Source organism: Pelmatolapia mariae, linkage group LG17, assembly GCF_036321145.2.
Source record: "Pelmatolapia mariae isolate MD_Pm_ZW linkage group LG17, Pm_UMD_F_2, whole genome shotgun sequence".
Taxonomy (NCBI): Eukaryota; Metazoa; Chordata; class Actinopteri; order Cichliformes; family Cichlidae; genus Pelmatolapia; species Pelmatolapia mariae.
Genome location: NC_086242.1, coordinates 23,430,793 through 23,458,549, shown reverse-complemented (window position 1 = coordinate 23,458,549; position 27,757 = coordinate 23,430,793). Strand labels below are relative to the sequence as shown.

Here is a 27,757-nt window from a genome sequence, read left to right as displayed (position 1 = left end):
TTATCTGTCCAACTGCCTCCTCCAGCTGAAGCCATAAAGTCTGCTGCTGTCATGGAGGAGCTATGAAGGAGGATTCTAAGATCAGGAGGTTGAGTTGGAGTTAATTTGGTCTCAGAAATTAATAGTTAACCTCACAGGTTACTCATTTACTCTCTCAAACTGATCAGTGCACAGCTGATTAAACTCAAATGATTACTGTGTGTACAACAGTACACAGTGATTCTAACTAAAATATACTAACAACACACACACACACACACACACACACACACACACACACACACACACACACACACACACACACACACACACACACACACACACAGAGCAGCACGAGTTTCTCATTAGTCAGCTGATCAGCACCATAAAAAGCAGTTTGCTGAGACTGAAAGGGAAAAGCAGCAAAGAGGAAGACGTGATGAAATCAGAATTCAGAGCTGCAGATTCAAGAAAAATACCAAATACACACAAACTTAATAGCAAACAGAAGGAAAAACTTGCTACAGACCGACATGTTCTTTAAACTTAAACTTAAGTTTGAAGCATCAGATTTGAGAACACGATGCACTCAAGAGGATAGAGCGTCAGTTAGCTGCAGAAGGAAGAGTTACTGAAGGCGACGTGAGGAAGAACAGGCAGGGTTGATGATGATGTTGGGGAGGAATGAGTAGAAGATCACTCGGACATTTAAGCCTCTTCTCTGATTATATATAATTATGTGACGTCACTTGCTAACCACTTTATTTTAAAGTGGTTAATTTTGTTGTTTTGCTAAGATGTTATTAACACTTCTTATTCTGTTTAGTTGTTATTCAAATTACAGATTCAAACCAATAAAACAACCCAGATTTTGATCTTTTTCATAACACACTTTTTCTTAATACTTCCTTATACAGTTGAACCCTGTTCAACTCTACAAAATTTCTTAAAATTAAAAGTGATACCAAGAAAATCTGAGCTGGGCTACTTTGTCAGTGTCGTTTTCCAGCCTTCAACGGTTCTTGTAGAGTTTTTTGTTAACCATCTAAACCAAACAAAAGTCTCCAAATGTTTACAAGAAGTGACCCACCACACATACTAACCCACTCAGGAGAATATTCTGGATTTTTGCTGACGCAGTTGAATCTGTGGGCAATGGAGCTAAAAACAAAAACAAAAACAATAACGAAAAAACTGAGCAGTAAATAGCTTAGCTCCAAAATTCTCATTGCATGAGGCACTTTGAGTTACTTGGAATTGCTTTCTTTGCTGCTTTTATCAACCTACTGACCTAACAACACGTTCTCAGGATAGTTTTGACAAAATGCATCCCAGAGCACCACAACCAACCCACATGTAAACTATTTAAGCTTGAACTTCGACAGAAATAAAGTGTAATAAAATAATAATGACAAAATAAGGATGAACTTAAATAATTCCTAATTATTTCTGATGCCATTCAGAGAGGGCTTTAGACTACCACATTCAGTTTCTGAGGCGCAGAAAAAGAACAAGCTGCTCAGGATGAAGCAGTGCCAGGACATGCTGTAAGGCAGGGAACCCCCATCCATATGGGGCCAAAGTGAAGACAGTTTGAGTCGAAAAAACCAGGCTAGCGCAGGCAGGCTCCAGTCGCATCCTGTCAATGGCCTGTACTAACTTGGTCGCCTGGGTTTGGGTGGTGTTGGAGGAGGAGCTCTCCTGGTCTTGTCAGCAGGTGGGGTGCGTATGGACTGAGGTACAATCTGCACTGGAGACCCAGGAGGAGGGACACTCTGTGAAACTGAAGGAGGGAATAACAGTATGATGCATTTGTACATCGGCACAAGGAGGACAGAACCCAGATTGGAAAAAGGGCAGCGTCACCGAAGCAAGACGAACTCTCCAAATTCAACCAAATCAACCCAACCCAAACCAAACCAAACTAAAACTAAGCAAACCCAAAATAACCCAACCCAAATGAACTAAAATAAAGCAAACCAACCAAATCAATCCAAACAAAACTAAAACAAACCAAACACAACCAACAAACCAATGCTAAATAAAACATAGGAAATCCAGTCAACCCAAAACAAACTAGCCCAGACCTAACCACCTAACCAACATAAATCAAACCCTTAGATAGCTGGGATAAAGTTTAATTCTGCATTAATTCTGCAAAGTTAGTCTCAAGTCACTGGAATTTTCTCAAGTCAGTTGAATCAGGCTAGTCCCATTTTCAAAGATAAGTCAAGTTAGACTTCAAATTAAGGCAAGCTATTCCCAAACCCAGTGTCCCGGATCAACACGGTCCTGATTTATGTCTTAAATCCTTGGAAATCACAGGCGATTCTTAAGTTCAATATTGAAAAAAAACCCTCATCTAATTCCAAATTAGTTTAATCCAACATGACATCCCAAGGCTACTTCTGCAACAAATTACAAGACAAGACCAAGTTGCCAATAATACCCTAAATTTAGGCTCTAAGTTAAGACAAATTAGGAACACTCCAAACATGACTTACAAGTCCTAACCAAAAGTAGCCAAATCCCAGATCAAGAACAGCCAAGTCAGACATAATACAGTCCATATAAATATCCATATCCTGTTCCAGCAAACTGGAGGTGATCTAACACCACAGCCTAAAAACATGAAAGTCCATAGAGTGAACCATAAAGGAAGTACAGACAATCTCAGAAGACCTGGACTTAGACGATACCATAGGTTCCTGTTACAAAATCGTTTAAAAAAGTTTAATGTTACACGCATGCTGATCAGAGATCTCTGCTGGTGAATGTATTACAATAAGAGGCAGGGTCAGTTAAATGTTTAAAATAAATATTGTAAATATTTAAGTTGACTATATTAAATGAATGAAATAAAAATATATCTGCAGATATAAAGAATTACATATAAGATAGGACATGCTTTAGGAAAAATTCTGGTTTTAATTTTAAATCACTGAAGGAACTGCCTAGTACCTAGAATGCAGGAAAGAGTTAGAAAGGTCAGTTTGTAGTGTTGTAGGCATAAAGTAAATGTTAGAAGCCCACCTTCGGAGATGTGGACAGTGAAAGGACTTCTGGGAATCTGCTGCCCAGCAAAAGTCACACAGACGACGTGAGGTCCCTCCAGGACAGGGACATAGGTGCACCGAAATACACTGTCGCCTCTGTTCTCCAGGACAATCTCCACTGTATCCCTGCGGCCATTTGAGTCCACAATGATGACACCCACATCTCCAGCACCCGCTCCTGGTGTACAGACAGAGAATAACAAGACCTTTAAACAATGGAGGAGGAATGTGACAGTCACTGGAACAGTATCAGACAATGAAGGTCATCTGCAGGAAATATAGCTGTGGATACCCAGAGCTAATGGAAATATAGAGTCAGAGTCCCTCCGAGAGACTGCCACTGATCACGCAAAATGCTTTTGTGCATAATTTTGGCTTTCATTTGTTCTTTCAAGAGTAATGATGGAAGAAAAACTTTTTTTTAAATTTTCTTTTATTAAGGGAATGTAGCTCAGACAAACTAACAATACAATGAGACTTACCTGCAGTGTAAATATCAAAGTATGTAGGTTTGTTGGCCACATTTCCCATTGGCTGCAGTCCCAGCCCGCGGGCCTGAACTCTGGTTGGGTCGCCCATGGCTTTTGAAACATTTACAATGAAGGGACTTCTGTCGATGTCCTGACCAGCAAACAACACCTTTACCTGAGAGGAAGAGGACCGCAAAGGCCTGTTAGGTTCACAAACATAAATTTGTGTGTCCATGAACTAAACAAGAGCTAAGACTAAGGAACCAGGAAACATTCAGACCCTGTCAAAAGGGCAACACAAGAAACAGCTCCTTTATCCACACATAATCCATGTGAGTTATACATATCATTGGTTCAGTATTCCCCAATCAGGGTATAAGCATCTCAGGGAGTTCTTCTGCAGAAAGATTAGCTCAAACATAAACATCAAAAAAATTACAGAGACCAAAATTGAGCAGACATCACCAGTTAATAAAAGGAACTGATAAATGGTAGCAAACAGATATGCATACATGATTAAAAGTGATAATTAATGGTGAAAGAGTATGCAGTTATTGATGAGTCATTGAACTGTTATGCTAATGATTGTGGATGATGACATTTATTTGTATTTGTATTTGTATTTATCTTATCTTATCTTATCTTATCTTAAATGGTAAAGTCATCCTTGTCCAATTTAAATGGGTTCCCCTTCAAACATGAAGGGTTCTGGATCCATGTTATAGGCTGTGCAGGTCCATCAGATGAAGAACGTTGGGAACCATGGCCCTGTATTTCTGATCAATAACATAAGAACCACTGTACTTCTTTCAGCTGTACAGTGAGAGCTTCTTACTTTATGAAGCCCCTCCACTTTGGGCAGGTAGACCACAGAGTAGGTTCGGTTCTTGTCGTTGTTGGGGATGACTCGGGCCTGATGGAGACAGAAATGATGCAGCATAATTTCAGTTATATTTAACTTTTGCGTCCTTTTAAATTAATGTGAGGGTGTGTTTGCACCTCTTCTGTGTGTCCCTCTGGATCCTCCACATAAACTAGAACTTCTCCCAGTCCAGCCTCCACCGTCTCCACCAGGAACTCTGCTGGTTTCAGAACCATGTTACCTCGAGCCTCGATACCTGCAAACACAGCGATCACACGTAACTTTATTGTTTGAAGTAATGAATGGAAATGTTTGTGAAAGTCCTCCGATAGCATCGAACTACATAAATGGTGACATAGTTTTTCAGATGTGGTATTCCCGTGTTAATAACAGAAGCTACAATAAAGTTGACTGTTTCTGGATTTAGGGCCGTAATGTGCTGATGTCGATAAAATATTTAGAAAACTCAGCTAACAGTACAAATAAAATTGCTATTTGAGCATGATTTCAGTTTTAATCTTCTGGAAATTTAGCAATGATCTTTTTCCACTTCAGTGTTTCATCTATGAAACATAAAAAGTAGTTAAATAAGCCCAAAGACATCCTCAGATTGCTACTTTGTTTTGAGTAATGAGACAAATATCTAAATGATGATTGATGGAATTTTGAGGTATTACAATACATTTTTTGTACAATCCGAATGAGTTGATTCTACCAGAAATTTTTCTAAAACCTTGATAAAACTTGAAGTTTGATTAATGAACTTTGTTCCTGTGCATTTTCCACTCACCTGGTCCGTAGGCCTTAGCCCTCTTGGGGTGTAGTGATTTGGCCCTCAAGGGGGCACCGGGCTTCAGTTTGGCTTTAGGGAACTGAGACAGGTAGGTCATCACAGAGTGCTCATCCACGTTAGGATCGACGATCTCCTCAGGAGCAATCACCTGGAGAGGAAGGACAAGACGAAAAACGCATCAGCTCAACATATAGCAGCAACACACTCAAGCTTTATTGAACTGGAACTACATGTCCTTGCTAACTGTTCTCCTGTATGACTGGTAAGGTAAGTTTTCCATTTACTGACGATTTCTTCAAAAGTTTAAAACCTTCAAGGAACTTTGTTTTCTCATATTATGCTTAACATCTCCCGATTTAGTTGCAGTTTTATTTCTTTGATTTGCTTTTAAGTTGGAACTATGTTAAATGGACTGGTCCTTTTATAGCAGTGTTCTACTCTAACTCAGCATTCAAAGCACTTTTCACAACAAGTTATAATAATTTCCTTCTTTAAGCATTTTTTAACTAACCCAGAAACACACATACACACACAATAGAGGCACTGAGGATCGAACCACCGACCTTCTGATTAGGGGATGCCCTGCTCTTTCTCGTGAACCTCAGAGTGGTAGGACATAAATTAGCTGATGAGCTTGTGAACATGTCAGTAAACCTGTTACAATCAATACATTTCCAGCTGCAAATACTTATTTAAAAAAATAACAGCTGGAAACTTAAAAACTATTTCATTTTGCCAGAAACACATCAGATGGCCTTGATAAAGACGTCTCTAAACTCTAACAGCCGAAGTGAGTTCATAAGCGATCAAGTGAGTCAAGTCCAAAATCCTCCATGGAGGGGAAAATGGAGGGAAATCAAAATGAATGGTTTCATCTGATCAGAAAATCTGTTTTTCTAATGACACAAATAACAAAGGAACAGAACACATGAGGGGTCGGTGAAATGGTAAACAGCTGCTTGCTCAGCAAAGGAGAGTGAGAAGACGTCTGAAATCTCAGAGGAAAACAGCCTGAATCAACCTGAGAACAGTGCAAAAAGCTGGAGGAGAGTTTTATCATTATTGTCATCGTTATGTGTTTTTTCCACTTAAGCTCTCCTTATCAAATGATTTCCCTCTAATTTCTTGTGAAAAGGTTTATACATTATTCCTGTCTTTACAAGTTCTGGCTAAAAAATTTCTGCGCTTCTCATTTAAACGACTCTGGCAGTTGAATTTTAGGATTAGACTTTCTGGGAAATTAGAGAGGCTTAAATTCACCTCCGACCTGCAGAAATTAGGCAGCAGCTGAACTCAGACACAGACTCTGACTTCGTGCCTCAGACTACTGAGTGAACAATCGCTTTGACTCATCTGCTCTGCTGCTAATTTAAACTACAGCCTGATCACATCTCTGCAGGCTGAAAATAGAGTCGAGCGTGTGAATCATCCACATGGATCATGGCTCAACCACGACTGCTATTTCTGAAGTTCAATTTAATCGTAACAAATATATCCTCTGAGAGTGAATTCAAAGGAACCACAAAGCTCACCGGCAGATAAAAACAGCATACAGGTCAACTTATCCCTGATTCTTCCATGTTCAGTGAAGCAGAGGCTTTTATTTTGTAGCTGTTTCCTAGATTTTGGCTCTGATTTTCTTATTAATCAGTAAGAAGATGCTCAGAGAACAGACACTGAATGTGTTGCAGTCCGTGCGCAGGTAGGTGTTACCTGTGGCACTCCCAGCCAATCGTCAGCCTGTTGCATGGCTTCCCGGGCGTTCTCCACTGGCTGACTGGGATCCCATGTTTCCCAGTCGGGACACAGACCTGAAGGCAGCACAGACAGAGAGGTTTCATTATATACAGGAGACTAGTCTGTCCTGCAGGACGGCGTTCAGTCTGAGCAGTCTGAGTCGCCTCTGCTGCAAAACATCTGATGAGCTCCTGCTTAACAGTTTGCAGAGAAAATATTTCAAAATAAGATTTATTTTTCCCAGATTTGTGTAGCGAGTTCCTTTTTGTTCAAGCTTTAGAAACTCAGAACATGTCTGACATGAGTTCATTTCCATAACAGACAAAGTTTGGGAGTTAATATCAAACAAACATGAAAAAAAACTTTACATATTTGATTTATGCCACATATTAAATTATGAACATAAAAATATGTGATATGGGCTCTTTAAGGACTTTGACTACTTCAAACATACTTCCAAGTTACAGAGTACTTTATAATTAAAAGACACTTTGACTACTTCTGTTTCATGTGCACAATTTTCTCCAACTCGCATATGCTTCACTGCGAAATTACAGAATATTCTTGAGAAAACAAACAAATGTCTAAAATTTGTTGTAATTATGTTTTACAGATTTATAAATGGATGAACGGGTTTACTTTGTAATCTAGGAGAAACCAGCTTTATAATTAAACTGTAGGTTTAGTTATTACAGGTTTTAGGTTTTATTTTGATTGAGCCGGTTTGCTCGTTTCAGTTCTTTTTGGTTTTACATACAAACAGAGGCAGCAGACGCACATCATCAAACCTCGTCGAGGGTCAGACTTACAGAGTCAAAGTAACAAGATCTTCTCAACATTTCTATTTTAATGCACTTAGAATTATTTGTAAGTATTTTCACAGTTTAGTGCTGACTATAAACTGGAAATGGAGGAGGTGTTGCAGTTAGTTAATGCAGGTCTGTTATACGGAAATATTAAAGATAAAAGTTTCCAATGATGAAAGAGAAAAAAGAAAAAGCATTTATGAAACTGGAGCAGAAAACATGAATAAAATATGTGACTGTTATTAAACATAAAACAGGAGGATTCTTTTGTTAGGCCTTAATCAGAGAGAAATGATGATGAAAACAAAAAATATGGAACAATATGTTCAGCCAGTTTCTTGTAATCAGCCCTGAGCACGCACACTTTGTCCTCATAAATTACTTGAACATATTTCCACAAAGGTAACGAGCCTCTGGCTGCATAATAAGCTTCACAAACTCAAAAATGAGATCAGAAAATATCCGGCACACCTCACCCTGGACTGAAAAACTCAAAATTAGCTGAACGTTAAAGCTGATGAGTTATACATATTTGTCCTTCGCTGCTCTCTGATGAGGATCAGAGCAGAAACTGCAGATTTCAGCTGCTGCTGGTTTCCTGAAGCTGCTGACATGAAGCAGAAACACAGAAACACTCTGAGCCTGAAGCTGATAAGAGGATTAACTCCTCCTCCCCCAAGTGTGCTGTACTAACTTCCATGTGAAGATCTCAACTTTTCCTGCAAAGTCAGGACATTTTTACAGCCTGACTCCAGGTTAGCGGGGCTGGATCAGTTCCAGGACTATACTTTCTTTTGGTTCTTCGTCTCCTGTCTTTGAGTCTGGTGGGCCTGCTTGGTAAAATGTCAAAGAGCAGCTTTAAGAGCAGCTGAATGAAGCCAGAGCGAAGCACTCAGCCGATGACGAAACCCTCCAGACATCGATACAGGAAGTTAAATATCAGGTTTTCTGGAGAAAACTTTGACACAGGAACAAATCGATAGTTTAGATTTAGCAGCTGCTTCACATCAGCTCACAGATTATTTAAGCACATGTTCACTTTAACTGACAGTTTGACGGCTTCAGGGAAAGTTTTTATTTGAAAACGTCTATATTTTCCTGGAAGCTTTCCTCAGCTTCCAGGAAAACAGCAGGCGCTTTTCTTTAAATCACAGGAACGCTTTAAAGAAAACCAAACTCAGTCAGCTTCCTGTCTTAAAGAGACATTTTAACTACTTTTACTGATCATTTTTAACTTAAACATCAGTGTCTCTGCACACTGTGTGCAGTGTTGGCGGGACCCTACCGGGGGCGCAGTTGTCCACCAGAGCTCCCAGCGCCTTGCCATCCCTCCAGTCTCGGTGGAAGTTGGTGATGGGGAGCTGGGGCACCTTGTTCTGGATCCAGCCCAGCAGACGCTGTTTAGGAGTCAGTTTCTTGGCGTCTTCGTCATCCTCGTCCTCCCACATGGGCATGGAGATGGAGTAGTGGAGAATCAGGGTCCAGATCAGACCCAGGATCAGCTTCAGATTCCCATCCACGATGGCTTTGGAGTCTGAAATAAATACAGAGTCATTCAGGTGTTTTAATGTGACAGTCTTTCCAGGAGCGAGCGGCCTAGCAAATCCACCCTGAGGTCAGACTGAGCAACAAAACCAAGAACTACATCTCAGACTCTACAAGCATCAGTTAGCAGGTTAAAAGTCAAAGTTCATGACAGCACAATTAGAAAAAGACTAACAGGCATGGCTGTTTAGAAGGGCTGCAGAGCTCAGAGAGCTGTGCATGAATGAATGCTGCAAACCTCAATGAACTAAAGCATGGCTGTGAAGAAGAGTGGACTAAAAATCCCCCGCAGAGATGAGACGGACTGATGAAGTCACACAGGAACCATCAGTGCAACTTACTGCTGCTGAAATATGAGATGGACTTAGTTTCATTAATTAAATAAAGACACGGTGTAATGTGTCATGGTAGTTTTCATATGAGGTTGTTTATAACTTTCTTTGTATCATGACTATAGATGATTATATTTTTATACTTTTACGTGTGCTGTTGTGGTATTTTGATTCTGTGACGTGTGGAGCATCAGTGAACAGATGTTAACAGCTGGTTTTGATTAATTTAAAGTCACGTTCAGCTGAATTTGATTTCCAACATTTCGTGACCCAGTTTCCTGTTCTGCCAAAGAGTGCCAAAATAAAAGTTCACGTCTGCTCTCTGTTTATCTTTCAGACATCAGGAGACGTATTTTTTTCTGTCATCGTGCAGAAAAGTTTCATCCATCGACAGCAGCGAGCAGCATGATGTCATGCAGCCCCCGCTCTGAGGAATGAGGTCAGTTTAAATAGGAAACACATGCGCGCACACACACACACACACACATTAACAGGAATCTGATGGAGGACACCCTCAGACACATTTCTCCTGCTGTGCTGAACACTGCTGTTGTTTTCTGTCACACACCTGAATTCTCAGGTGAATTTGCTTTCTTTCTATATTGAGGTCAGCTTGGCATGTGAACGTGTCATCTTTAAAACAGCAGAAAACCTTGTGTTTCCCCCTGAGTGTTGTTAAAATTTCTGAAGGCCTACCCAATCAGGAGGCGAGGAAACCAACTTCTAAACACACAGCTGGAGTTTCACTCACGCTTTGGCTGCTTTCAGCGCCTTTAACTTCACATTACCACGCACATACAAGCAACACGAACACTGCCTGCCAGCTTATTTTGATGATGTGGGCTTTGTAGATAATTGGGTAACTTTCTGAGGGAAACCTGGTCTTGTTAGGAGAGATGGTATCCGTCCCACATTGGATGGAGCAGCTTTCATTTCTAGAAATCTGGCCAAATTTATTAAAACCCCCAAAACGTGACTATCCAGAGTTTCGACCAGGAAGCAGAGTTGCAGTCTTGCACGCCTCTCTGCAGCTTCTCTCCTGTTATCCCCCCAAAGCCCCATCGCCTGTGTCAGCTCCCAAACAGACAAAACCAAACTAAAGACCAACTAGTAATGACTTCATGAACTTCTTCACAAATAAAATTTTAACTATTAGAGAAAGAAATATTCGTAATCCTCGCACAGATGTAACACTATTTATTTAGAGTCTTTTACGCCAATCAATCTTTCTGAGGTAACTTCAATTACTTCTCCAAACCATCAACGTGTCTTTTAGACCCCATTCCTACAAGACTGCTCAAAGAAGTCCTGCCATTAATTAATGCTTCAATCTTAAATATGATCGACCTATCTCTAATAATCGGCTGTGTACCACAGGCCTTCAAGCTGGCAGTGTTTAAACCTTTACTTAAAAAGCCATCACTTGGATCAGCTGTATTAGCTAATTACAGGCCTCCAACCTTCCTTTTATCTCAAAAATTCTTGAAAGAGTAGTTGTCAAACAGCTAACAGATCATCTGGAGAGGAATGGCTTATTCAAAGAGTTTCAGTCAGGTTTCAGAGCTCATAGCAGCACAGAAACAGCTTTAGTAAAGGTCACAAGTGATCTTTTTAAGGCCTCTGACCAGAGTTGGCAAAAGTAAAGACATTCTGCACTTAAGCAGAAGTACGGGTACTACTGTTAGAAACACTCCACAAAAAGGTGAAGTACTGATTTAACTTTACTTCTATACTCAATTAAAAGTAAAAAAGTAAGAAAGTATAAGCAGATCTTTGGAAGACATCTCTATGTCTTGCGCAATGATAACTGACCCTTGTGCTATATTAACATAATGATAAAATAATATCAGTAGATGGGAATACAAACTTTAATCTAACTTTTTTTAATCCTAATTATTTTCAGCTTGAACCTGAAGAAAAAGAAAGAAAATAAAAAATATCTATATTTCTGTTGCCTGCATTGTAGAGGGTGAACTTACCTCTAAAAAGGCTAAAAAGGAAATGTGTACAGTCAGGGGTTCAAGTGGATTCAGGTGTGTGTGTGTGTGTGTGTTTGGGGGGGGGGGGGGGGGGGGGGGGGAGTGACGACGATATGACGATTTCTACTGAGTGCAAAAGTTGGTATGAAGGTGGAATTCAGTGAATGATTCTCTGCTACACTTGATGTAAAGTTACTCTGACCATGAAACCACAGCCACTGTGCACCAGTCACACACTGTCATTACCTTAAATTACAGGTGGGACTCAAATAAAAAAATTATCTAATTAATTAGCGACTTTATAACTAATTAATCTCGAATAATCGCATTTAATTACACAAGAAAATTTGTCCAAGAGTGCTTTTTTTTTTTTTTTTTTTAATTGAAAAGGGTTTTAGTGAGTGACAGAATCAAATAATAGACATGGACATGTATTGTAAACTCAACCTCTTTTAATTTCTGGAAGAAAAAAAAGCATTTAAAACTCAATCCACAACAGAGAAACCTAACATCGCTGCTCAAAATTGGGCAGACTTAAAGATAAAGTGCCATTTTAAGTACATTTTCAAAATTGTATTGTCTTCAAATAATAATAATAAAAATTTCAACATAAAGTGCAGGTTTTCTTCTTAAAAAAGATAAGGCAGAAACATAAAAGGTTATTTCAACAGCTTCACCTTTAAACTCTGAGTAACCTTAGCCAAAATTATTTTGTACATTAGGGTAAAACAGTGTGATCATTGAACATTTTAGTGCAAAAAATAACAAACCCATTGGACTCACAATACCTCCATGGTTATTTACTGTCCGTCTCTTTCAGCCAGTTACTTAGACAAACTAGTCTGTTCACATTTTCCGAGCTCAAGGCAGCTCTCTTTTTTGTTACTGTGTGACCTCCAACTGAGAACAGTCTCTCACATCTGACAGAAGTGGCAGGACTAATCAAATACTTGCAGGCCAGGACAGACAGCTGTGGGTGGGTCCCTGCTCGACTGGACCACCACTGCAGCGGGCAGTCTGTCTTGCTGATGGTGGATTCTGCTCTGTACAAACTCAGGGCCTTGTTACACAGGGCTTCCTCATCTGAATCAGAATCTGAAGACAATGAAGAGAGGAGGAGGCTCTTTGTCTTTGCTGGCTCCTTTGTGGTGGCATCTTTACACTGTTCCTGCAGCAGGGCCTCAAGGCTGGTCCAAACCTCTTTTCGCTCTCCCCTTGCAAGACACTTAAAGCATGGGTCAAGCACAGTCGCTCTGATGTGTGCGTCAATGTATTCAGTATATAGTATATGCATTATTTTTTTGAATGTGTTATTTGTTCAAAAAAAAAAGAAGAAAAGAATAGTAATTAACGTGTTAAATTCCCACCCCTACTTTAAATCCATCACAGTGCAGAAAACTAACCTGTTTATCCTGCACTAACCTGCAGAGGATTTTCATGCAGACTTTAAATAACACAGTTTGTCTGCCTCAGTTTGTTTAGCAGCATGTTTCACAATATGAAAAAACATAATTTCACATGTACAGACCTAATATCTGATTTAAAAAAAGAAGACTTACATGTAAACTTTAAATGAGCCGTCCTTTTAAATCTAAGCTCACTTCTTCCTTTCCTGTCCTCTTTCTTATCTTTCTCCATCTCTGAGTGTAGTTAGCTCTTTTTCTTTTCTCTCCCTGTGAAATACAGCAGCTGGACCTTTAGCTAGCAACACACTGTGAGACAAACTGCACACAAAGAGTTGGTGTGTTCGCAGATGTTTGTTGAGGTGATAGAAATGCTGCATTTCAAATTACCTGAGACTAAAAAAACGTTACTCCCTTCATGCTTGCTCCTCTTCTGTAGCTAGATGCTGAAGTACCACAAACACACAGCTTATGGACACCTGCAGTGGTTGTGGTTGTGGTTGCTTCGGAAATTTAAGGAGTAGAAAGTACAGATATTTGTTTAAAAATGTGAGGAGTAAAAGTAAAAAGTATTCAGAAAAAAACTCAATATAAGGTCCTGACTCTGCACAAATAAATAGATAACACAAATAAAGATATTTTATATTAACTTATATTAAGGTTTAAACTGACATTAAGTCAAGTCTAATGAAAATAAATTTTCTTTAATATCTTCCTGCTGGAAATGACTGAAACACAACTCTGCATGTCTGAAACCACAGCAGCCTCTGTAAGGCAGATAAATTGTTCTGTGTCTCCTGGGATTAATGTTATTTTAAAGTGAGATTAAGGTTAGTTTAAGGTTAAGCCTGAAGGAAATAAATCTCAGTGTGATGTTCTCTGAGGTGATGGAAACACCACTGCATGTGTTCCCAGTCATTAAATCATATTTTCCTTCTCTGAGCTCAGATGACCTTTCTTCACCCCTCAGGAAACTCGGAGCCCAGAGATTAGCCCGGTCCGGTGCCCACAGAGGAAATGTGTTTGGAGTGTCGCTGTAATCTTTCCCCAGGAAACAGGAGCTGCTGCAGCAGCTGGCCTGGACTTCCCTGCCTGATAAACACAGTTTATTCTGCGATCATTTAAATAGTTTATGGTGAAGCACAGAAATGAATATCGGCTCATATTCAGACATGATCGTCACCACTGATTCTTATTTCCTGTGGCTGGAAGGCTTTCTGGAAAATGTGAACGTGTGTTCAAAAAAAGTGATTTATAATTTGGAGAAGGTGGGTTTGAGCTACACGTGCTCTGAGCGCCGCGTCCTGTAAACAGAAGCTGAGTTGAGATGAGTTTTCTGTAAAAACCCCTAAAGGCTCTAAAATCAGGACTCTGCCAGCCGCACAACAACTCATCTGTTCGTTAATGTCCGACAGCCACGCTTGCCGGTCGTCATTGGTTACCAAACAAACAGGCCACAGAGAAACAATGGAGTCCTGATAGAAAGCCTGCAGCGTGAGAGGAAAACAGCCCCCCCGTCACCTCCTCCATCACCTCCTCCTCCTCCAGAACAGGCCCGAGGGTGACGGAGAAGCTGTGTAATGTGACATTTAGAAAGAAAGGCTTTATGAGCTGCAGAGCGGAGAGAGGAAGACATGGAGGGAGGGTGGAAAAAGCAAAGAACGAGGATGACGATGTAGGGAAAGAATTAAAGAGGAGGGTCTGAGCTCTGCAGGAGTCCAACAACAGGAAGTTAAAACAAGTTGCCAGCCAATCCTCCGGCTACCTGCTGACATGGCGTCCAGTCTGCTGTCGCTCTTTATCAGCACGTTTTTAAAACGCAGCCCTGAGAATAGAGTCACTGCTGTAAACTCCGCTCTGTGACTATGAGAGGAAGATCACCTACGCTTGGACTCACCTATGTCCACAGTCTGCTTTTACAGGTGGTTTAACCACCAGCCTGACATCACCGCGTCCTCTTCCTCTCTGAAGAGTGAAAGTTACTGATCCCTTCATCTGATTCCTGTCAAGCTGAATTTGAAAAAGGAGAGTTCAACAATCCAAGATCAGGAGAAAGTCTGAATGTCTCCATCACTGGTTTAACTGGAATCAGACTGGTGTCAGACAGTCTGAGGCCAGGCTTCCTCTGAGCCCTCACAGTGTGACCTCAGTAAACTGAAGGTGCTTTAAAAGGACAAATGAGGTCGTGACAGACTGATGGAGTGCAGATAGTTTGTGTGAGCACCCGTCCAAGGCGCAGGCTGGTACGCTGATGTTCACGTCTGTGTGGGAGGATTTCTACTATCTGCTGAGCTGCAGTCACACAGAGGTCAAAGCGAGGTCATGCCTGCAATACGAAGGCAGACGAAACAAAGAAAACCTCAATCTTCAACATTCAAACTGAGAAAAGGGACTTTTAAAGGCTCTGTGTATTTTTCACAGTGAATATCAACAAAGCTTCAAACACTCTCAGATTACAAATTGCTTTTCACGACCATCACCACGTCATCTTGACTCAGGCTGATACCAAAAAAAGAAAAACAAAATCAGGCAGTGCTGTTCACAGTTACTGGGTAGTGTCCCTCAGCACGCTTCCAGAAACTGGCCAATCAGAAGAAGGTTAGCTTTAAAGTGACAAGAGCTAAAAAAGTTTGTTTCAGACAGAGTATGAACTGACGGGCTGCACCGACGCGCAGGATCAGATAAAGAAGCACTATTATAACATTTTGAACTGTGAATCATGCAAAGCTGCCCTGGCACAGTACGAAAACAGGCAGCTGGATGTGAGCAGAGCAGGAAAGTATATGTAGGTCGTTTAGTGTCGGGGAAAGAAATGAACATGAGGTGAACTCTGACTGCAGGAAGCTGAATTTAACATAACATAAAGTAGATTTTACACTTTTTAGTGCATTTAAGCAATTCGCAGTCTGATTTTACTCGTGAAGCATTTTAAACACTACAGGAAGGAGTGTTTTTCCAAAATAAAAGCCTGAAAAAATATTTTTGGACTGCCTTTGAGTGGGTCACTTTTGTAAAAGCTCTTCCTGAAGCTGAAGTTTACAAGAAGAAACAGAACAACAGCCTGCTGTCACACAAACATCCACCCCGAGCACCTGCTGGATGGAGCGAAGATAGAGCTCATTCAGTCACTGATCAGCTGCTCCTGAACTTCGCTGGAAGCTCAAACCTGATTTCTGTCTGAGCAGATGGACGGCAGCTGAGTAAATGAGATGTTGTTGTTTATCCTGGGAGACTTCACAAAGACCACAACTATTTAAAGACACACACACACACACACACGCACACACACACACACACACACACACACACACACACACACACACACACACACACACACACACACACACACACACACACACACACCTGTGAGCTATAAAAGACCAAAGTCTGCTGATCGGGCCAGCAGCTGGTTAGGATTTCTGAGTGTGCTGATCTGGTGTTACCCCCTCAGAGTCCACACAGTGACAGCAGGTGTACAATGAACTTTTATCCCTCCATCAGCTTTGTACCTCAAAGCATGCCCAGGTGTGAGAAATATGTGTTATTACTGCAGTATTCAGCGCACAAACATGTAATCTATCAGTAGTTTAACACATTCACTTCCTCTGAACGCTTCCTTGAATAAAGGAGGTCAAAGCAGTTACCTGGACACTTCAAATGCTCTGCTAGAAACAAGCAGGTCAGTCAGGAGGGAGCTGATCACCCACCAGACCTAGAGCAAAGATCTACTGGATTTCCAGGCTGTACACGTCGCGCATGATGTTCAGGCCTCCGTCCTCCTCAGTGAGGAGAGCTTGATCCAGGAACAGTAACATTTACATCTCAGGGTCCTGCTTGGTTCTCTGAGCTGCTGAAGACCTGAAGCACCATCACTGTACAAAGGTAGTGGCATATGACACCAGCCATCAACCGCTGGTTGATGGCTGGTGTCATCCGCCTCCAAGTTAAATACCACTGACTCCCCCTCATCTGTCACGACTGAAGAAGACTTTTGGATGAGCCGTGAAACAAGTGCAGCCAGCGCCAGGCACGAGGAGCTTAGATACCGAAAACACCCACATATGAGCAGCAAACAAAGGACTAAATGTACCTCAGAGTTCTGGTTAAACGAGGCGAGGAGGGATAGACAGGAAGTCAAAATTAATATAAGACACCAGACAAAACTATCGAAGTAAAACAGGAAACAAACAGTTGAACAGACTGAGAGGAGTATGAAGACAAAAAACAGATATATATCAGAGTTCCAATAACACAGCTTAACATCTCACCCTGACAGACAAACTTCAGGCACCCGAAATCCTGCCAAGTGTCCCTGGCTCCACAGGGAGGTGTCCCTCAGCAGGGACACTTGGCAGGAGCCGGGATCCGTTTGTCAGATGGCGTGATAGATGTGAGGTATATCCTCGTGTAGCAGTGACGCTCCGGTGTCATCCTCATCAAGGCGCCTGCCGTCTGACAACACCACCCAGAGAAACCTGACATGTGAGACGCTCAGAGGCTGTTTCAAGCTGATATGAATAAAGCTGTGATTTCATGTGAGATTCCACAACTTTACCCCCCCCCCCCACTGGATTACAGCGCAGGTGAGGGTCAAAAGAAACAGGTGGGTCAAAGAGAGATGTGCTGATCTGAGAGGTGATCAGGAGGAAGAACGGAGATGAGAGTTTCACAGAGACTGTGATGGGAAAAGAAACAAGAACATAGAGACCAGGAAGTATTCTCATCACATGATCCACACACTGCTGCCGTGTCAGATATTTAAATATGTTCACTTCAGTTTTTATATGAACAAGCATTTAAAAATGCAGCTAGTTCACAGCGGCCATCACTGCGGCCTTTAACGCCCCCCCCATAAAAAAAAAATCTATCTCCACATATAGATATAGATACAGTACTATGCAAATGTTTTAGGCAGGTGAGAAAAAATGCTTTCAGAAAAGGAAGTGTTAATCATTTATTTTCACCAATCAACAAAACGCAGTGAATGAACAAAAGAGAAATCTAAATCAAATCAGTATTTGGTGTGACCACGCTTTGGCTTCATAACAGCATCAATTCTTCTAGGTACACTTGCAAACAGTTTTTAAAGGAACCTGGCTAGTAGGTTGTTCCAAACATCTTGGAGAACTGACCACAGATCTTCTGTGGATGTTGGCTTCCTCACATCCTTCTGTCTCTTCATGTAATCCCAGACACACTCGATGACGTTGAGATCAGGGCTCTGTGGGGGCCATGCCATTACTTCCAGTACTTCTTGTTCTTCTTTACACTTAAGATAATTCTTAATGACTTTGGCTTGGCTACATTTGGGGCCAATAAACAATCATTCATATTTCTGAAATCATTTTTTGTTTAAAGCATTTTTTCACATTACTACATATATGTACATATACATATGTATGTATATGTACACACACACACACACACACATATATATATATATCTCCATCTTATTCTCTTATCCTAGTGGCAGCAGTCTAAGCAGAGAAGCCCAGCCTCCTCCTCCAACGACAATGAGCATGGAGGCGTTCACAAACCAGCCGAGAGATCAAATCTCTCCAGCGTGGAACTTTTCTCAGTCTGTCTGATTTTTTAGGGATGTAGCTCTGCAAAGCCAATGTACCACTGTTAGATATTGTTAGATACCCCAGATCTTGCACACACACACACACACACACACACACACATGTCTGGTTTGCTATCCTCGTGGGGACATCCCATTGACATAATGCTTTCCCTAGCCCCTTACCCTAACCCTAACCATTAAAAATGAATGCCTAACCCTAACCCTTACCCTAAACCTAACCATAACCTAATTGTAACCCTGACAGTAAAACCGCATTTTGAGTGTGAAAATTGCTTTCAACCCCGAGGGGACCTGGATTTTGGTTCCCACGGTGCAGAAAGTCCCCACCAGGATAGTAAAAGTCAGATTTTGGTCCCCACCAGGATAGTACGAACCCGTACACACACACACACACACACACACACACACACACACACACACACACACACACACACACACACACACACACACACACACACACACACACACAACACACCACACACTAATCAATAACTTATAATAACTCTGTCAGCCAGAGCCTGAACACATCATTCCCCTCGATGTGCTCAGGCTCCGGCTGCTGATTCAAATGCTTCACAACAGCTGTGGCGACAGCTGACACACACACACACACACACACAAACACACACACACTCTCACCCTCTTGTCATGTGGTTGGTCTCTGTCTGGGTGGGGGGGCAGTAACTAAAGTGAATCTTTGTTGTTCAGACTCAAACTGGACGTTACTGCAGAGGCTACAGTGTGACAGTCAGCAGATCACACCAGATCTCTCTCTTCTCTTTCTCTCTCAAACACACACACACACACACACACACACACACACACACACACACACACACACACACACACACACACAGGGGAAGTCCGAGGCTTTGAAAAATCTCATTCTTTCCCTGCAGTCCATTTGAAATGCTGATCTTAGTGTTAGGTACTCCTCCTTGATCCTCCTCCTGTTTTCCAGTTTAAAGGGTGTTCTTCCTCCCCACCATCGCCAGTTTTGCTCATTAGCTCATCTGGTAATGGGCTCCTACTCCCCCATATCACCCTCAGTTAGTTTAAACTGTTTTGAGGTGATTTCTGCTGTTTGTGCAGCTGTTCCTCTCAAACTTCACAAATACCCAGTGAGGCTCAGAGGGAACAAAGACCAACTAGCATGTAGACGCCCAGCACTGAAACATCTGTCTCCAACAGTGGCTTAAATGAGCTCACACATCTGGAAATGACCAAACACGCTCACTTTAATCTGGTTAAGCTGGACCCTTGATGTAGTTTCCAGCATTCAGCTGTTGTCACGCTGCCTCAGTGATACTTAGAGATGCTGAGCCATCGTTAATGAAAGCTGTCCCGCTGACTCATAACAGAGTGATTCCAAGGTTTCCAGGAGCTCTGAGAGAAGGAAGGTGCAAACACACCATAGCTTCAAAGAGGTGGGTTACTGGTGCAGTTTAAACCATCTAAACCCAACAAGCTCATAACAAAAGAAAAAAGTGCAAACATAAAAGTCCAAACGGGGCATGATCACAGCCTCCTCATTAGTTTCGTGTTTGCCGGTGCCTGACAGGAAGTGTTCAGCAGGGAGGATCAGGACAGTACGAGGGTGTCCTATATCAGCGGTCCCCAACCCCCGGGCCTCGGACCGGTACCGGTCCATGAGTCGTTTGGTACCGGGCCGCGAGAGTTGAGACTCAGGTGTGAAATGTATGGTTTTCAGGGTTTTTATCGGTTTTCAGCGTTATTTTGTTATCATTTTTATCGTTAACTCGGTTTTCCTGGGTCTTTTCACGTGTGTTATGAATAAATCTTCTTTTTTCGGTACCGGTACTAGTTTTATTTTGTTGTATTTATCTGCGACACCTTAAAGGCCGGTCTGTGAAAATATTGTCAGGCATAAACCGGTCCGTGGCGCAAAAAAGGTTGGGGACCGCTGTCCTATATAACAGCCTGTGACGTCCTCATCAGGAGCTTGGAAGGAGCCCTTGTTTGGAGGTCATGGTTCGAGTCCCGCTGGGAGCTTTGAGTTTTTCTTTAGTATGACTTTTTACTCTCACTATTATATCCTGGTTGAAGGTTCGGGACAGCAGGAGGTCACCCCCACACCCGCAGATGGGTATGAATGAGGTTTTAAAGAAAGGCTCAAACTCGACTTCGTTATTTTGGTCCTAATGAAGCCGACAGTGTGAGAAAGTGAAGCTCCCAGTACTTCCTAAAAAGAGAGGCAATACCACACTCACACTTCCTCTCCCACAGACGACCATCCCCACATTGAACCTCTCTTCGTCTCCTATTCCACCCTGACCTTTGACCTCTGAATTGCTGCCAACACACAGACTCGGTATCACAGTTTTCACATAAACGCTGCACAGGTACAGTCTAACCTGTGACCTCACAGTCAGGTAGGATATCCTCAGCTGTAACAGGAAGTTAATGTGAAACATGGCTCAGAAATCAGCAGCGTGTAGTGAGTTACTATGAGGGGAGGGAGGGGCGGGGTATCCTGGCCTCAGTTTAACATTCCTGTGTGCTGACTGCTGCAACACATGGCAACCATTACAGAGACACAGCCAGAGAGGCATGGAGGTAAAATTAGCCGATATTTGAATGAAGTTTGGCTGAAAGAATCCAGGTTAGAGAACACGCGCAGTTCAGCTCAGCAGCCTCAGCTACACAAACACCACATTAACCATTTATACACCCACCCCTCAGGTTTGGAAACAAGCCAATCAGGTTACAGATCACATCCTGTCACACATCAAATGTCTGTGTATCAGACACAACAAGCAACTCACATATATTAGCTAACCGATGATGAGTTCCTGTTGGCCTCACTAGTAGTGCTAAAACATTATTAAGTGGCTGTCTCCAGGCCAGGCCTCTTATGAAGCCTGTCAGCTGTGGTTGGTTATAATGACGTTTTATATATAATTATATATAAATATATAATTATTATAAAATAATAGAAAAGCATATGCATTTTATTAATAAAGTTTAATTAAATGTTGCCCTGTATAAGGGGGTCCTGAGGAGCCCTCAGCATGTCTCTGCCCCCGGGCCCCTCAGCAGGTTAGCGAGGCCCTGCATTCTCTGGGTCTATTTTCAGCAGCTGTTGGCTGAGGGACAGCAGAGCTCAGCTGTGCTGCTATCAATCAACTCCTACTCACACCGCTCCTCCACCCCCTCCACCCCCTAAACCCCAACAAGTAACTGCACCCTCCAGGCCTCGCAGCCCCCTAACAGCCCCCCCATCAGCTGCAGACTCACAACAGCAGCTCAAGCTTCAATTTGTCCTGTTAGACCCTCAACAAAAGTAAAACTACAACACATGAAAACAAACTTATCTCCAGAGCTGAGCGCACAGCTGGACAGAGGAAAACTTTCACCTTTAGCCTTAACCACCATGTCTCGTTAGTGATGTCAGTATTTTTCTTTAAATATTTTAATATTATTTCCATGAATATATGACAGATGTCCACAAGTTAAATACACAGCTGGGTATTTTCTGTTAATCCGATACAAGAAACATTCAAAAGCCCGAAACTTAAAACTGCTCAATGAATGAAAATGAAACATGTTTTTCCTGAAGTTATTATAATAAATGTGACATAATTACAAAAAGTGATTTTCTTTAATTAAAGCATTGATTTCCAGCTGACGGTTACTGTGACAAGCTCAGTCTAAACCCAGTTTAATCCTGATATTTAAATCCAGTATAAAAGTGTGAACCTGGTGACCTGAGTGAAGTCATGTCACACATGTGACAAACTTATTGCCTTAAAAAAACCGTAATTAGACTCAATTAAAGAGAGTTACAGTGACTCGTTTACTCTGAGTGTGCAGCGCCTCATGGGCTGAGGCAGACATCTCATTTGTCTCCCGTACAACGCACAGTTACAGGACGACTGGTCTCCGTTGTAGTAGATGCTATTTAGTTTTGCACATCTGCTCATGAAAGTAAGAAGAATTGATGCCTGTGAGTTTTTCTTCAGTGTGTGGATTTTTCCTCCCTCTCGTTTATCTTCTTTTATTTCAGGCTCTCTCTTTGATTTTGCTATTTATGTTTTTGATCATCTGTCTTTGTTTTTTTTTTAAAAATCATGCTATATGAACAAAGTTATTATTACTGTTACTACCTATGTTTTATTTAATGAAGGTAAGCCTGCTTAGTCTTTGTGTCCTGCACAGTTACAGACAGACTGAAGTGGGAACAATTGCTCTCAACAGGAGTCTGTTAACAACTAAACCTTCACATAAACACTGAAAACCATGGCACACAGACTCCAACACACCACTGCACAATGGATTCAGCAACACAAACACACTGTGTCTGCAAATACTGTCCTTTAGTCATATTAGTGCATTTAACTTCATCTATACTAGTTTTTTAATGTTGTACTAAGTAATGCTCTAATGCTGTACTAAGACTTCATGTCTGCAGACTGAGCGTTAAAGTTGTACTTCTTCAGGATTTATAAAACCCTGCAACACTTTGGCCACTCATCATTCACATCCACTCCAAGACATCTGCAGTCCGATTTACGTCCTTCTGGAGGGTTCCAAACACTTTTGGATTTCTTGAAGGGTTCAAGTTTCTCTGAGCCCTCCCGAGACCTTTGCAAAAATCACACACTCTGTACCTGGGTGAAATTTAAAAGCAGGCTTTAATAATTCTGACTTTTTATACTTAAAAATAAGAAACTCTTTGAATGAATCCACTGATGAAACTGTACGCACTGAACAGCTGTGAACACCTGGATCTCCACACACCTGTGAGCCACACCTGTCACCTGTCAGTCACAAACCGATGACACACGTGATTTCCTTTGTAAAAAACCCTTTTATGAAAGAAACCAGCAGTTGGGCTGACTGTGTTTCCAGGTCTCGCACACACACACACACACACACACACACACACACACACACACACACACACACACACACACACACCGTGCGTAAACTTTGCGTAAAAACCCTCCAAACGCGCCTCTGTCTCGGTTTTACGCACTCACCGATGGAGACCAACTTGATGTGCTCCCTTTCCAGGAACTCCAGCGCCACGGACACATTCTCCAGCTTCATCTGCCTGAAGTTGGGTCTGCTGTGGTACTTCCGGTACATCTTTTTCTGGCTCAGCACCTCCAGCAGCCCTATTAACTTTAGCCCATCGCTCAGGTCCTTCTGCAGGTCGTTGATGCGTTTGTTGATCACCTTCAGGTGCTCGTTGCACCACCTGGTGAAGGTGTTCTGCTGGATCTTCTTCCACGGGGCGTCTTCGGCCAGGTCCTTCTCGGTGGCCGGCATCTCCTCCTCCTCCTCCTCCTCGCCGATGTCCGCGGTGCTCTGGTAGAACTGCTGGGGCTCCAAGTAGCTGTTGTTGCTCATCATGGACATGCCTTTTATAGCACCGAGCGCAGTGGGAAGAGAAGGAAAGGCAGAAAAAAAAGAGAAACGGGGCAGTGGAAGCGGAGGGGCAGTGCCCAGCGCGCGGGGAGGGAGCTTCACGGAGCTGTGCGTAAAGAGGCGCGCATGCAGACCCGAGGTCACTCCTGCGGGCTCACACTCTCAGAGAAAGAGGAGGCTCAGGAGGAAGAGTGAAGAATAGTCTGCTTTTGTCCTCTGGCTGGCTTGGCTGTGGTCACGCGCGGGTGGCGTCGTGGACAGAGTGGGGCTGTGCAGCTGCGGGAGCGTGAAGCGAGGTTTAAAGGCTCGGCGTCACTGCGCAGGACTCCCAGGAATGCCCCTGCCATGACCATATACTACTGCGGCCAGGGCATCCTCCGAGCCGCAGGACACCGAGACCGCAGATCATTGGTCGGGCGCGGAGCAGGGGGGTGGAGACACGCTGGACACCCCCAACCAGGACACCCCCATCTACCCCACACCGACAGCCGGACCCGGGGCTCCACAGCCGCTCTGACACCTCCGGGTATTTTTAGAGTCCTCAAACCTGGAGAGACACCCTGAGGAGGGACATGACATCACCATCAGGCAGCCAATCAAATCACTGCATGACATTTAAACAACAAAGCAGAAATAAACAACATCAAAGTTTACTTCAGTTTGGAAATATATATCATATCTAAAAATACAATAGACTCTGTGATAATGATTAATGACAATTAATGGTAACTACAATGGAAGTTAGGTGTTTACAGTTAATTGAATGAGGTGCTGCTGCTTCTTGCAATTCCATTGGCTGCCAAATGGAGGCGCGGCAAACTGAAGCAAGCGAGAGAGGAAGAAAAATTTCATGCTACGTTTAATTGAGGTTTTCTGAAGAATAAAACAAACTGAAGAGATTTATTGACGTAAACAGCAGCGCCCCCTGCTGAGCACAGTCTGCTTCTACGTGAAACAAGCTGAACTTGACCCAGAGTGAAACCCAAGATCAGTTCTGCAATAATCACATACAGATGTGTGCAGTTACAGCTTTATAAGAGCTGCTGGTTTTATTCCAACTGTGTTGAACATCAGCCTAAAATGTGCTCGCTGTGGCTGTGCATAGTCTATAGTCTTTATACACAAAAAATGTCCACAGTGATGATTCTAGTGGGTTGAGTGGATTAAAAAGGTGAGAAGTGGCACAGTGGCTCATTGCATTCATGCTGTGGAATCGTGGGCTCGTTGAACATGTGTGTGAAAACATGAAAGTAGTGTTTTGAGTTAAAATGTGTGGCATCAGGCGTATTTCCTGTGTGTCACATTCAGAGACTTACTATAAAAACACAAGACAGGAATACAGACTCACCGTGAGTCTGAAAATATCTGCGTCCAGCTCAGATATCACGAGAGGAAAACAGCAGCTCACATCTAAAGTGTAAATATGGAGCCAAACTAAATTTAACAGCGAGTGCCGCCGTGATACACTCATCATCCTCTCAGAGCAGACAGTTTACCAGAGTTATCACCACTTATTACGGTCATGACTTCACTCCTGATTCCTACTCTTTTTTTTCTTCACCATGAACTGAATAAAGAAGATGGAAGTAGCCATCATGATGTCACCATGAAGCAACTTTTTGACCACTAGGTAGCCCCGCCCTAAATCATTCCTGGTTTTGTGATCTTTTCTGGCTCTAATGGGACCTTTTGGTTTGGTTTGGTTTGGTTTGATCCACCACACAGCTGCCACAACTATGATGGTGACACAAGGCTTCACAGCAGAAACTGACACAGCATCAGATGACAGAGTAGATAGAGCATTAGAACATGGTATACTATGGCCATAAAGGGATGGACATGGTCAGCAACAATACTCAGCTACGATGCTGTATTTAAACTGTAAACTGTGTTGCTCAGGTGACAAAAGTGGGTCAATAAAATCCTTCACACCATCACACCACCAGCAGCCTGAAATACTGGTACAAGGCAGGATTGATAAATGCAGTGGCGGTCCTAGCCTGTTTGGCGCCCCGGGCGAACACGCCCTCTGCCGCCCCCCCCCCCCCCCCTCCCCCCCCCCCACACACACACGGACGCACACACACATATATGACCCTATATATGAAGAGAGAGAGAGTATGCATAGTATGCAAACGGCTACCAAACAGACATCATAATTCGTCATACAATGGGAACAGGACAAATCAACAATTGACACTGACTAATTAATATTATATTATTGTATATATTGTTTGGAGTTTAGTCTCTTACTGTTACTATTTTTACCATTTCTTCTTGGAGGAACTGTAACCAACATAATTTCCTTAGGGATTAAGAAAGTATTCTGATTCTTAATGTTTTAGGATACATGACCTGCCATTATCCAGTGACACATTTGCTTATCTGTATCTTTTGCTCGTTTCTCCTTGTAGGAGCCAGAATTAAATGTATTGAATTTTAATGATCACTGGGTTTTCATTTGTTTGGTTGCTATGGTGATGTGTAACGGGAGTCACGTGGGTGCTAGCGGTGACATTAAGAGGGCGTTGTCAGTCTGTCTTTCACTGGTTTGATTTTGACAGAGAGGAGGGCTGGGTAGCTGTAGTTTTTGTTGACCGCAGAGCTGTGATGTTTTAAGAGTTTGAATCGCGAGCCGATCACATTGCTCTGTAAACTTTTCAAGCACTTTAATAAACAAGCAAGCAATTCCACCTCTCGCATTATTGCGTACAGTTGACAGCGCGTCAGGCAAATAGGCAGGCTCAATCCCCGGCCTCTAGCAACTGTGGAAGTCGCTACACTCCTCCTCTTCTTTTCTCTTTTTTTTAAACTTTAAAAACGGGTTGTGTGTGAGACTTTAAATCAACAAAATATAAAATATACATTTTAAATTGTTATTGATCCCTTTACCCCTGGTCCTAAAGTGTATATTTATTTTCTTACTCTTCTTATATTTATTGTTTGTTTACTTGCACTGCTGTAACTGGAGCCTCGTCGTCTCGTCTCTCTATATACTGGACTGTATGTAGCGGAGATGACAATAAAGTTTACTTTGACTTCAGCAGCGAGCAGGCGCACCGAGGGCTCTCGCGCTCACTTTTCGCGTATAGACGTTTGAAAAAACATCGGTGCAAATTATAAGTCTGTATCATGATGTCTGCTGTTTTCGTGTTGTTGGTTTGTTTTTATTTTGTTTTATTTTGCGAGTTGGTTATTAGATGCTGCTCCAGCCAGCCAGAGAATCCCCCGTCGCCGCCCTCTCCTCCCTGTGCCGCAAGCAGCAGGCGCACCTCGCAAACGGAGGGCGCCCTTACTCCCAGCAAATGGGCGATAGAAAACCGATCAGTGCCTATGCCATTCCCAATATGCGCTGGCATGATGTCGGGGCAGCATGAGTACGAGCAATTTTTTTTTTGCCCATGCCCGTGATGCCGCCCCCCACCACGATGCCGCCCCGGGCAACCGCCCGGGTCGCCCGTATCTAAAACCGCTACTGGATAAATGACTTCATAATGGCTGTTTTCACCAAACTCTAAACTTACCATCTGATTGTACTAGCAGGAATCATCATCAGACCAGGAAACGTTTTTTTGTCTTCTGTTGTCCAGTTTTTGTGAGTCTGTGTAAACTGTAGCCTCTCTGTAGCCTCCTGTTATTAGTGAACAAAAGTGGTACATGTGAGGTCTTCTGCTGCTGGAGTCCAGTCGCTTCAAGTTTAGACCAGCCTCTCTAGCACCAACAACCAAGCACTTCAGCAGGTCATTGTCATGATGTCTACATACCTAAAAGCAATAAGTTGCTGCCATGTGATTGGTTGAATAGATAATTGCAT

At 42.5% G+C, this 27,757-nt stretch overlaps 1 protein-coding gene across 5 annotated transcripts in view; it reads right to left on the bottom strand.

Moving 5' to 3' along the window:
- The window catches only part of LOC134616050 (filamin-C-like), a 55,808-nt gene extending 31,352 nt beyond the window's left edge, over nucleotides 1–24,456 (bottom strand). For 3 of the 5 annotated variants that reach the window (XM_063460821.1, XM_063460825.1, XM_063460822.1), the window contains exons 1-9: nucleotides 23,553–24,456; nucleotides 8,989–9,237; nucleotides 6,874–6,971; nucleotides 5,158–5,308; nucleotides 4,505–4,623; nucleotides 4,341–4,418; nucleotides 3,518–3,680; nucleotides 3,013–3,213; nucleotides 1,640–1,762 (exon numbers count right to left, since the gene is read on the bottom strand). In XM_063460821.1, the coding sequence (XP_063316891.1) occupies nucleotides 1,640–1,762; nucleotides 3,013–3,213; nucleotides 3,518–3,680; nucleotides 4,341–4,418; nucleotides 4,505–4,623; nucleotides 5,158–5,308; nucleotides 6,874–6,971; nucleotides 8,989–9,237; nucleotides 23,553–23,934 (1,564 nt within the window). In that variant the 5' untranslated portion in view covers nucleotides 23,935–24,456. The remainder of the gene's footprint in view (nucleotides 1–1,639; nucleotides 1,763–3,012; nucleotides 3,214–3,517; nucleotides 3,681–4,340; nucleotides 4,419–4,504; nucleotides 4,624–5,157; nucleotides 5,309–6,873; nucleotides 6,972–8,988; nucleotides 9,238–23,552) is intronic. The other 2 variants (XM_063460823.1, XM_063460824.1) reach the window with 1 other exon arrangement.
- Between the last annotated feature and the right edge of the window lie 3,301 nt (nucleotides 24,457–27,757).